The 12,568-nt window shown below is 37.2% G+C and overlaps 1 protein-coding gene across 3 annotated transcripts; it reads left to right on the top strand.

Annotated features, from left to right (window-relative positions):
- The first annotated feature begins 2,395 nt into the window (after positions 1-2,395).
- Positions 2,396-11,896, top strand: LOC113738246 (vacuolar sorting protein 39-like). Of its 3 annotated transcripts, none has more exons than XM_072084327.1 (12): positions 2,396-3,086; positions 3,730-3,941; positions 4,539-4,670; positions 4,748-4,891; positions 4,985-5,097; positions 6,131-6,563; positions 7,455-7,784; positions 8,271-8,492; positions 8,887-9,129; positions 9,703-10,149; positions 10,993-11,091; positions 11,252-11,896. In XM_072084327.1, the coding sequence occupies exons 1-12, from the start codon at positions 2,639-2,641 to the stop codon at positions 11,450-11,452; spliced, it is 3,024 nt and encodes a 1,007-aa protein (XP_071940428.1). In that variant the 5' UTR covers positions 2,396-2,638; the 3' UTR covers positions 11,453-11,896. The 3 variants fall into 3 exon arrangements, with proteins under 3 accessions (XP_071940428.1, XP_071940430.1, XP_071940429.1); XM_072084329.1 differs by lacking the exon at positions 2,396-3,086 and adding an exon at positions 3,097-3,607; XM_072084328.1 differs by lacking the exon at positions 2,396-3,086 and adding an exon at positions 3,097-3,632.
- Positions 11,897-12,568: the final 672 nt, after the last annotated feature.

The following is a 12,568-nucleotide window of genomic DNA, read 5'->3' as shown; positions in this document are numbered from 1 at the left end:
GTAAAACAAAAGGGTGAGAATACCCCAAGGCACTACATCAAGTCATGGTCCGCAACAATCACAATCCGCCAATAAGAAACGGAACAAGAAAATTACTCGTCTTTCTTTTAAGTGGCTGACCATTTTAATTCAGTGATCAACAGCTAGGCACTGTTCATAAATAGCAAATATCTTGCCTAAACTCACGTCTAATCATAAGCACCTTCACCATCCAAGTTCTTGAACTGCGTATTAAGTGGTGAACATGTGAAGTGAAAAGAAGAAGAACTTCTTTCTTTATAACCTCTTTTGGAGGGAGGGTAGGGTTAAGTGCACGGTTCGACGTTGCGGTATCGGTAACCAACTAACCATCTGCGCTGCGTACCGTTCCACATCAGACGGGTGTGCCGGACTAAAATCGGGCGATACGCATTTTTAACTGTATACAGCGGTCTCATTGTCTAGATGCTAAACCCACGAGAAAGAAATCCTGCTTGAAGGCATACAGAACTTGGTGTTCCAGGAAGAGTGGTAAATTTAGAAATCCTATTAGTAAATGCAATTCTAAGCTCATGATCGTGGTCAAGATTTTCCTGGTTTTGCAGATAATTACAGGGCAGCAAGAAGTTAATTTAGCGGTTAGAATGGTGTCTACAGTTGGAAATTATGATTATGTGCTTGATTGGGAATTCCAGCAAAGCAAACCTTAAACTTGTGTTTCAGGCGCCCTCCGGTCACTTTCTTGATTGGATGTAACAATGGTGACTAGCTAATTAATATACAGTATCATATGACCTTATGAATGCAAGTCTAATTTCCAAGCAAACAGGGCGGATATCTAGTAATTTCTGCCATTGTCACTTGCCTTGAATTCAGGTCAGTGCCATACATAATTGAGCACCAGGTAACTGAGGATATTTGTGGGAGGCTGAAAATACCGTCGGTAACTACCATGATCATTTCTTGACATGCTATCTTGACCTTGATGTCGATGGTATCAATAATTCCTTCATGAAAGCAAAATTAAGAACCAAAAGGGTGAAGGACAAGCACTTTTCACTGAGGAGGAGTTACTGGGAATAGTCAAAGAAACAGTTAAAACGGAAATTGATGCTAGGATTCTACTATTTTCGGAACCAGCAGAACCTTGCATTAAGGCTAGGTTGAACCCTACCTCCCACCAATTTGCCACATTTAAATGTGGTCTTGTTTAAAAAATTTAGACGGGTGTGTAGTGCACCCATCTGATCCGGTGGTAGTTCAATTCCTTTCAGGTTCTCTTCAGGTCCTCCCCTCTCCATAGTGTAGGAAGTTATCGTATTGACAAAAAAAAAAAAAAAAAAAAAAGGAACCAGCAGAACTGCTATTTGTCAATCCTAACAAGAAAACAAAGATTGGAAATCATGTAGGTTATCGTCTGATCCCCAGGCAGCCAGCCATTTCTCTGCTAGCTGAGGATGATTATCCACAGATTCGGGCGGCTTATACAGTTATACTAGGTATCAAGTTTGGGTAACCAGGAATAACAAATCAGAAAGATGGGCTGGAGGGGAGGGTTTTATGTTGATAGAAGCCAGGGAGATGACGGATTAGCATTTTGGACGCGGAGGTAATTTTGGAGCAAGATCAGTTTCTTTACATTCATTTCTTGGCGACATTAATCAGCATGGCATCTTTTCTCTGCTTTAACTTTCTAATGGAAAACCTTCTTATTGAATCGATTTATCTTCTTGTAGCAAGTTCAAGTCAATATATCGCAAAAACTGTACTTTTTGTGTCAATGAATCTGATGCATGGCTAGCTATTTTCTCTTTTGTGTTACCCAGCACGAACAGACCAATTGTAAACAAAGACATTGTGCTTTGGCACCCGATTGGACAAGAATCCACGGTGGTTTTGAGCTTCTGCCAGCAAACTTCTTTGAAAGAAACCCACTGTTAAAGCAATAGTAGCTTTGCATTTGTAGGGTATCTGCAGGAAATGCAAGAAACTGTTTAAAAGTTCCTTCCCTTTTACCGACCTTTTCAAAGTCATGAACAGTAATAAGCGAGTCGCAATTAAGCAATGTACTGGTATCAACAATAGTTATCAATCAACTTGATTCATGCTAAGAGAATCTAATTGCAGTATCCCACTATTCTTCAACTTAGGCGCCACAGTCATGTAATTACATTCCACATTTGGATTTGGTACAATAAAAATATCCCAGACCGGCTAAAATAGGCAAGAAAAAGTTATAATTCCCACATCCCAAATGTGGTTTAGGCAAAAAAAAAAAAAAAGAGTAGAAACTCCTTAAGTGAACAAAATAGTAGAATCAAAACTGATTCGAAAACTGCATGTACAACCCCTGATTTTGTCCAAATTTATTTTTGATACCTATTATTTCCATAAACTTGCATTCGTAACTTCCTTTTTTTTTTTTTTTTTGGGGGAAGCATTCGTAACTTCCTTCTGAAACCATAGACAAACGCAAACGGACATACCCGCCTCTGCTCTCCACCTTTCTTCAGGCAACAGTCCTCACTCGTCATCGTCATCGTCATCATCACTTCCTCTAACCCAAAATTCTTTCTGCAATATCCGAATTTCCAAAAGCAAAAAAGAAAATTCATTCTTTAATAAATCCATTAATTGCCGAATTTCTCAGCATTTTTCAATGGTTCATAGTGCTTATGATACATTCCAGCTTGTCCATAATTCCCCAATCAAAATCGACGCAATCGAATCCTACGGCTCGAATTTACTGCTCGCCTGCTCCGATGGATCGCTCAGAATCTACGGTCCAGAATTCTCCTCCAGTCCCACTTCCGACCGATCTCCTACCTCCTCCGATTTCCACCCGCACGAGCTCAAAAAGGAGGCTTATGCCCTCGACCGAACAATTAATGGATTCTCGAAGAAGCCAATGCTCGCAATGGAAGCTCTCAGCTCGCGAGAGCTTTTGCTTTCGCTCTCGGAATCAATATCGTTTCATCGGTTGCCCAATTTGGAAACCATGGCTGTGATTACGAAAGCGAAAGGGGCAAATGCTTACTCGTGGGATGATCGCCGAGGGTTTTTGTGCTTTGCCCGGCAGAAGAGAGTTTGTATTTTTAGGCATGAGGGTAGTTATGCCACAACTTCCAACTGTTTTTTTGGTGCCTTTTCTTTAATGGAGACCACTATGCCACATTTGATTCTCTAATTGTGTGTTAGTATTCGATGATTAAATAGTTAAAACTCATGAAAGACTGGTTTTTTATAGCTTCAATTGCTAGGGAATGCAAGAGAAGGAAATGGGATTGAACAACTGTATTGAGACTGTTAGATTCTATGCTTGTGCTGAATGTGTATGTGCATTGCTCTGGATATTCTATGTATACTGGCTTTACAAGGGAAAAAAATTTAGTCTTTACTTTGAAAAAATTGGGAAATAGTAAAACAATTAAAGAGAAGGGCAAGGCGAGTGCAAAATTAAGGGGGGAGGGGGGTGTTTTTAGTTTTTGGGGACATGTTGGATCTGTTTTAAGTATATTGGTTTCCTTCTGTTTAAAATTGTTGAATTGTCTTTGATTATGTATCGTAGGCTGATGAATGGAGATTTATGTATGCATACGACCAACACAAGTAAATATATAGAAGCTAGGTGCGAAAGAAGTAGCCTTTTGCATGCAAGTTTCGTTCTTTATCAGTTTTCTCTTTTTGTTTAAGCCTTCTCCCGTTTATGACTTGTGATATGAATGAACCTCTGTTTTGTTCTATCTGCAGTCGGAAGGGGGTTTATAGAGGTGAAAGAATTTGGTGTTCCAGATACAGTGAAGTCAATGGCTTGGTGTGGGGAGAATATCTGTTTGGGGATTAGAAGAGAGTATGTGATACTAAATTCAGCAAGTGGTGCATTGTCTGAGGTGTTTCCTTCAGGGCGGATTGCTCCACCTCTAGTGGTCTCTCTTCCAACTGGGGAGCTTCTTCTAGGAAAGGTAAACCTATTAGGACAACAGGTTCCAATTTTGCATCTTGTGCTTTGACAGTCTGTACAAGGAGAGTAACAAACATTTAACGAAGTATGTATCTGGTAAGAAAGTTGATTAGCCAAAAGTATGCAAATGGAGGAAATGTGTAATCACCATTTTTTGTACCTGCACAACAAATATGCAAACTTTGTACTGCAAACCCCTTGAATGGTTAAGCATCTTTTTCAGCAGAGAGGCTAAAATTATACTGACATTTGATTGTGTTGGACTGTTCAGAGTGCTAAGTTCTTACTTCCAACATCAAAACATTTAGTGTAGATTCCTCCTTTAATGACAATTCATGTCTCACTCCATATATCAGATGTTTACCATGTACACATGGGTACATAGATACTGTAGGAGATAATTTTATGTGACTTTTCCTGGTGTGTTATGAATCTACTTCAATTTTTTGCTAGATAAACTTCATGTATCATGAATCCTCATATCAAAATAGAACTTCAACTTAAATGGTTTTCCTTGTGCCTATCTATAATTCTTATATATTTCGAATCTGTCTGGTTTTATGGTCTAAACAGCTTGTGTCACTCATTGTTCATTCAGGATAACATTGGAGTGTTTGTTGACCAAAATGGGAAGCTTCTTCAAGAAGGCCGGATTTGTTGGTCAGAGGCACCAGCAGTTGTTGTCATTCAGAAGCCATATGCAATTGGTCTCTTACCAAGACATGTTGAGGTACCCTGTATATTCAGGTCATTTTATACAAAAAAGAAACAGTGTTATCCACACATTGAACTCTCTGAGATATGCAGATACGTTCTCTGCGAGACCCCTATCCACTGATACAGACAGTGGTCCTCCGAACTGTTCGTCGTCTCCTTCAAAGTAATAGTGCTATAATTGTTGCACTTGACAACTCTGTTCATGGATTATTTCCTGTTCCTCTTGGTGCACAGGTATGTAGCATTTTAAAGAAGAAGTCTTTCTGTCTGTAACGTCTGTTGCTATCCTAGCAGAATTTCCAGTCTAATATTTTGCTTTTCTTGCAGATTGTACAACTAACTGCATCTGGCAATTTTGAGGAAGCATTGGCTTTATGTAAATTACTACCACCAGAAGATTCAAGCCTTCGAGCTGCAAAAGAGCAGTCAATTCATATTAGGTTTTCATCTCTCTCCCCCCCTCTCTCTCTTTCTCTCTCTAGTAGCACATATCCTGAACTTGTGAGATAGTTAGCTTTAATCGGAACTCATCATGTACACATGCTATTGTGCAGAATACAAGCATGATCTGCTGATTAATACATGTTAATGACGGCATTGTTAATTGCCAATTCATGACTTCTCTAGAAAGGAGCTTAGTGGTCTGGCTCTTTTCTCTGTTTATCTTATATTTTTATGTTCTATTAGAGCAATGAAGTTCTACTAGTTTCTAAAAAAGTCTTGCTTGAGGACTGGAAAGTTGAACTTGGGTCTGGATATTTCTCTGGAATAAGTCTCGTTTGTGCTGGCTATCATTGTCTGAGTTGATGAAATTTTGAGGTTCAGGGTGAACAGACTTATGAGACTATTTTTACAAGGTTTCTCTGGAGAAAGGGAATGAACCCTTTTTTCCACCAAAAAAAAAAAAAGAAAAAAGAAAAAAGGGGGGTGCCTTTACAAAAAGCCTAAAATTTCTAATGAAGCAGCTTATTGCCCTATTACTAATACTGTTGTAAAATAATTTATAAGTTCAAGATGCAGCATAGTTTGTCTTACAAACTTGGGGTTGATGATAATACATTTCTTATGAATGACATCTTTAATGGTACAATGTGTGTCCATGAACTTTACTCTCTCCCTTTTAGAATTTCCAGTCCCTCTTTTCTTGGATGGCATCCATTTAAACATAATTAACTTGAAGTAACGTAGAATCCTTTGGTTTTTTGGTCGTCACTTTATGTTACTAATGCTTCCTGGTATGCCAGTCTATCTGGAAGTGGAGGCCCTATAAGGGCATTTGTTATCTCAGATCTGTCTTGGAAAAAATGATTTGAGGTGCCTTAGTGCTTGAATGTGTCCCATATGTTCCAATGTGAGTTTTTAGAGGCTGGATTGCTGTTGAATTTCTCCTGGTAGCCTTTGCAGTAAACAACACAGATATGTTCATTTCCTTATTCTGCAATCTATTTGTCATGATATGCACCTTTTCTGCAGGTATGCACACTATTTGTTTGAGAATGGGTGCTATGAGGAGGCCATGGAACACTTCCTAGCTTCTCAAGTGGAAATTACTCATGTGCTTTCTTTGTATCCATATGTTGTTCTTCCAAAATCATCCCTAATCCCTGAGCCAGAGAAGTTTCTTGATGTTACCGGAGATGCCTCGTATCTCTCAAGAGGTTCTTCTGGCATGTCGGATGATATGGATTCTCCACCTTCTCATTTGCTGGAGTCTGATGAGAATGCTGATATAGAATCCAAGAAAATAAGCCACAATACTCTCATGGCTCTTATTAAGTTTTTGCAGAAAAAGAGGTATAGTATTATAGAAAAAGCTGCAGCTGAGGGAACTGAGGAGGTGGTATTAGATGCAGTTGGAAGCAACTTCATTTCTTATGGAAGTACTCGGGCTAAAAAAGCAAGCAAAGTAAGCTTTTGCTTTATCTTCTATGAATACATTAATCAGACTTGCAGTCAGAGTTTCATCTGTGGCTTATGTAGTGCTAAGAATTTTCAACTTTCTGTGTAAAAAGCATACGTGCAATCTTTGATCAACCAGAACTTGTATTACTACAAGCTCACTTATGGAAGTGTTTAGAGCAAGTCTGTGCTTTGTAGGGCCCTTTTGAAGTGTTGCAAAGGGTGATGAAATGACAGGATATGGTTTGATAATTTTAGTTTCTCAGCCATCCAAAACTAAGAGTAATGCGAAAGTTCCATTCTATTGTGGACCTATAAGCTTTCAGCACCTTTAAAATGGCCAAATATTTCCTAGAATCACAATTGGAAGCATTGTACATGATATGCAGCATAAAGCATATCCTGTTATGTGATTTTAGAAAAAAATTCAATGTTATGGAGTTCAAATTCTTTGAAATTTTACAAATTTTCTCTTTTATGTAGTTAAATTTTAGAGGCATAGGATATTGCAACTATCTCTCTTTTGAGTGGCTAAAAATTAAGGAAATAATTGTTTGTGAATTTGAGATTTTAGATCAAAAACATATTGTGTTTGCTACAGTATATAGAATGTAAGACAAACTTAGAATTCTATTATTCACCTAAGAAGCCCATGTATTGTAGACCTTGGAGAACAGTTATGACGTAGAAAATTGAAAGTGTTACTTTGTATCTTTAAATATTTCCTTTAATTCTTGGTGACTCCTACAAGTGTAGCTTTTATCTCCCTATATACAATACTTAATAGCATCTTGTCGATTGCTTTGTGTTAGTCAAAATAGTTATGAACCTATGCTGGGCCACAACATCAAAAGAGGAAAAATATCGCGCTGTAATTCTAACTTCTTTGACCTCTTAGGGCAGAGGTAATGTCCCCATCAGCTCAGTTGCTAGAGATTTGGCAGCAATACTGGATACTGCGCTGCTTCAAGCTCTGATTTTAACGGGACAGTCTTCATCGGCTGTGGAATTATTAAAAGGTCTCAACTACTGTGATGTAAAAATTTGTGAGGAGTTTTTGCAGAAATGGAATCAGTATGTTGGTTTGTTAGAACTTTACAAAAGGAACGCTATGCATCGTGAGGCTCTTAAACTCCTTCATCAATTAGTTGAAGAATCGAAGTCAGAGCAACCGCGGATGGAACTGTCCCAAAAGTTCAAGCCTGAGATGATTATAGATTATCTTAAAGTAAGTTTAACTAATGGCTTCACACTGTTATTTGTTTCTTTCAATCTTGATGTCAAATTATTTCTAAGTTCAGCATTTAAATTTACAATTTGCTCTGCATATCCAATTCTAATGTTTTAGATGACCACATAGAAAGCATAGTTGCCAAACCCAAATGAAACTTAAATATCTGTTTGATTGTGTTTTCTTTTACTGTTATCAATAGAAGATTCTGATTCGTCAAATGTTTGTAGTTATTAGATTGGATCCTAACTTTTCATTTGAAGCCTTGAACATTTAAACTTTATATGATTTTTACCCATCAATCTTTTCCTCCAATCATTACATACAAACTAGTATAATTTGCTATACTATATTCCTTTATTGGTATGACGTAGATGTGCTGAACTTTATTATGGAAGTTCTAAGAAACAAATATTATTTGATATCTCATGCGCCTACTCTGGAACTGAATTAAATTAATACTTGTGGAACTTTCTATTGCAGCCTCTTTGTGGAACTGAACCAATGCTTGTTCTGGAGTTCTCAATGCTAGTTCTTGAAAGTTGTCCGGCACAAACTATTGACCTCTTCTTGTCTGGAAATATTCCTGCTGACTTGGTTAACTCTTACTTAAAGCAGCATGCTCCAGACATGCAGGCGACATATTTGGAACACATGCTTGCAATGAATGAAAATGGAATCTCTGGAAGTCTTCAGAATGAAATGGTAAATCAATTTTTGGATTTCTTGAAAAGTATGTCTTTATAAGTATCTTCAATTGATGAGCTAGTCGATCTAATTGCCCCAGCCTCACTTTGGGTAATTAATTTATGTGGTTTAGTGCTGATCAGGCACATCACGCTGGAGTGGTGTGGCTTGTATCTCACCAACAATGATAACAAATACAGATGTTTCCTAGGCAGAGTTGCCCTATTGATCAATGCGTTTGGATTTTTTTTTTCTTGAATAGTTGGGTGTGGACCTATTGACAAGAATCCATAATCTTACTAACTGCAGTAAATGCTACTACCATCTTATGTTAGCAAAGCAATGCCTGAGTTTATTGATAAATGTCTGCTTTTACACTATTAACTAATATGCCTAGTATCATATTTGTTAGGTGCAAATTTATCTTTCGGAAGTGCTTGATTGGTATGCGGATCTTAATGCTCAAGGAAAGTGGGATGAGAAATCATACACCCCTCGGAGGAAGAAGTTGTTGTCTGCCTTGGAGAACATCTCTGGATATAATCCCGAGGTATTGTTAAAGCGACTCCCACCAGATGCATTGAATGAAGAGCGTGCCATCCTTCTGGGAAAAATGAATCAACATGAACTTGCACTGTCTATTTATGTTCATAAGGTATTTCATGAGTTACATTTACATTCATTACTAAATATTTATTCCATTATTTGTCTCCAACCGTTATTTCTTTCCCTAGCCAGCTTATAATTTTAGTCATCCAATTATCCATGTAGAAAAGCTGTAGTATACTCTCTCGCCTTGTGACCTTTAGACCTGATGGTCTGCTTATCCGTTCTTCTGACCTAATAGTGTGCTGACTAGTTTGGAGCATTCAATTGAGGCCTCAAAGGTAGTAATTGTCTAGACAAAACCCTGAACAAGCCTGCCTTCCTGTAGCTTATTAAGCAACAATTTTAGTTTCTGGTTTCATGAACTGGAATTAACTGGTTTATTGGCTTTGTGAGTTTGGACTAATAACCTATTCAATTCTGCTTTCTTTTTTTTTTGCCAAAAACTGAGGTGCTTATGCATGTTTTCACCGTATTTAGCAAGACAACTTGGTTCATGTAGTGCAGCATGTGAGTGTTGGGTTCTTTAAGAGCCGATTGAATTATGTAACTTTATAAACTTTCATTTTGTCATATCCCTCTTCATTCCCTCTTTCTTATTTTCTCAAAATTGTTATTGTAGCTGCATGTTCCTGAGTTGGCATTGGCTTATTGTGATCGGGTGTATGAATCTGGACTCAATCAACAATCAGGAAAGCCTTATGGCATATACCTTACTTTACTGCAAATCTATCTGAATCCACAGAAGACAATAAAAAACTTCGAAAAGAGAATCAGTAATTTGGTAGTGTCTCAGAGCCCTGGTATTCCAAAGATTGGACCTGGGCCTTTGGCTAAAACAAAAGGACGAGCATCTAAAAAAATTGCAGCGATTGAGGGTGCTGAGGACAGCCGAATCAGCCCTAGCAGCACTGACAGTGGAAGGAGTGATGGTGATGCAGATGATGCAGTTGAAGAAGGAGCTTCTACTATCATGCTAGATCAGGTCCTTGATCTGTTGAGCCGAAGGTGGGATCGAATGCATGGAGGACAGGCTTTAAAATTGCTGCCCAAGGAGACTAAGCTACAGGTAACAGCTTCTGCTGTAGAGTACCTTAAGTTAGTGTGTGTATGACATTCTTCTTTACAAATGTGATGAAGGTTGTAGTTCTTGTTTCAATGAGTATTACTTTCCTCAAAGCAAACTTAGAAGGAAGGAATGAACAAAAGTGGCAGCACCTGCAGCTTATGCAAGTTCTGTATTTTCTAGGCACTAGGCAGTTTGTAGATGGCTGGAGATTTTCCACTATCCCCTGGACATTAAACTTTAGAGATCTCACCAGCATATTTTTAATGCATGATTTCTTAATTACATTATTCAGCTTGAATCTGTTGAATCATATAAACTAGGTTGCTGCTCATTTTCAAAATAAAGTTCTGCTGCTAATTATGGACAAAAATGCATTTTCTGCTGCTTAATTTCATTGGAAGGACACCTCATGCTAGGCATTTAATCTATTAGATATATCAAGCTGTAAACAGAGTTACCAAGTAGAAAGAACACAATCCATTCCGCTCGACCATCAGACCACCTGCCATTAAGACAGGAAACAAGAAGAAACTTAGAAAGTGGGTGCAGAATCCCTAGTTTCTAGGCTTATCTTTTGTGGGAACTATGCTTTTTCTGCAAGGCACGTCTTTATCCTGTTGGCATTTCACATATAAAGGGCAAGCCATGGCATGGTTGTAAAATTTGTAACTTCGTGTATCGCACTCTCTGTAGGGCATGAATCAGTTGAAGATTTGTTTGTTTAATTGGATATCTTTTGCATCTGAATGTTATGGGGCTCAATGCAAAAAACTGTCTATAAATATCTCTCTTGTGTGCTAGCTTTTGTAATGTTAGTGTCTAAATTTGTTCGTGGAATTGCAGAACTTGCTTCCTTTTCTCGGACCTCTTCTCAGAAAATCAAGTGAAGCATATAGAAATTTTTCGGTGATCAAGAGTCTAAGAGAGAGTGAAAACCTACAGGTATGTTTGTTCAACAGAGATTAGTCCTGTAGTACAGCTGTTATTGGCTATTATGTATTATGAAGACAATATGGTTTTCATTTGCTCAGAAAGACACTGAACTTATCTTTGATTTGCTCATAATTCAGTGCTTTATTAAGTAATTCATGCTGTGAGTTAGGTGAAAGATGAGCTCTACGAGCAAAGGAAGACAGCTGTGAAGATAACTGGTGACAGCATGTGTTCTCTTTGCCACAAGAAAATAGGGACTAGTGTCTTTGCAGTCTTTCCAAATGGTAAGACCATTGTGCACTTTGGCTGCTTTAAGGATTCACAGAATATGAAGGCCGTGTCAAAAGGGTCATCAGCGCGGAAGAGATGACCACAAGAATGTGGTCTTGTATGAACTGTATATATCAACGCACTCTGCACAGCAAGTGAATCCTGAGCTCATGTTTTGCTAGTTAGCCATTAAGGAGGATTTTTCTTATTCAGTGCTATTTCCTGTCAGCATGAATTTTTTCTGCGAGTGCTTTATTCAGCTACATAGGTTAGAAAAAGACGAGTGACATAAAGGTTATTATCATCTTATATTTATTTGTTGTACATTTTTGTAATGAGATTGAGATTTGTTTTCTGGATGGTGAGGTGCTTGTAATATGAGTGGTTTTGATGTTTGCAAGTCTGCCGGGACGTGAGGAATTGTGCGCCTGATGTAAAGTTTCCTGAGCCATTGGCATATTTGTTGTATAACATACAGCTTGCTTCAGAGAAAAGTTATGGTGCCAGATTTATAGTGGCACACTAAGTGTTCCATTTCTCAGAAGTCAATTATTGATGTTGGTATGTCTATAAATCCAGCAATTGTCTTTTTTTTTTTTTTTCCTTTTTTTCCCCTCCTCTTCCAAACAAACATTTTAGTTAACTAGTAATAGTTTGCGTGCTTTGCACGTGATTGTAATATCTTAAAATATATTATTCTTTAGATACTAAATATTTTTTTATGAAATTTTGATCATCAACATCATAATATAATATTTTTATGTTATTTATCTTTTTAAATTAGTTATTTTTAGAAATTTTATAAAATGAAAAGAGACAGAAAATATTTCAATATAGTTGACATATCCCTTATAATTGAATTTGAAATCATGGACCAAATACTTTTTGATTTATATCTTGAACACTAACATATCAAATATTGATAATATCATGTTTTATCAAAATTATTGTATACTCATGATTCTATTCCATATAAACCACAATTATCATAATTTTTTATAAACGAAAAATATAAGTAAGTTAAGAAAAATAAATATACATGTAATTTGAATTTTTGTATTATGTTAATTCTATTTTTGTCAATAATGGAGTATAAATGATTCACCACATAAAGCTTTTTTTTTTTTTTTTTTTGCTTGTACATTCTAACAATTGAAATTTTATAGATAGAGATAGTTGGAGTTTTTCTATTTTTCTTTTTTTTCTATTCATATTT

Source organism: Coffea arabica, chromosome 3e, assembly GCF_036785885.1.
Source record: "Coffea arabica cultivar ET-39 chromosome 3e, Coffea Arabica ET-39 HiFi, whole genome shotgun sequence".
NCBI classification, from domain to species: domain Eukaryota; kingdom Viridiplantae; phylum Streptophyta; class Magnoliopsida; order Gentianales; family Rubiaceae; genus Coffea; species Coffea arabica.
This window is presented reverse-complemented; position numbering and strand designations above follow the sequence as displayed.

What these genes read in the sequence shown, in the direction of transcription:
- LOC113738246 (XM_072084327.1), top strand. Translation starts at nt 2,639, where the DNA reads ATGGTTCATAGTGCTTATGATACATTCCAGCTTGTCCATAATTCCCCA. An exon ending in CTGTTCCTCTTGGTGCACAG is followed by an intron (nt 4,892 to 4,984) that starts GTATGTAGCATT and finishes CTTTTCTTGCAG; the next exon opens with ATTGTACAACTAACTGCATC. An exon ending in TGTCTATTTATGTTCATAAG is followed by an intron (nt 9,130 to 9,702) that starts GTATTTCATGAG and finishes TTGTTATTGTAG; the next exon opens with CTGCATGTTCCTGAGTTGGC.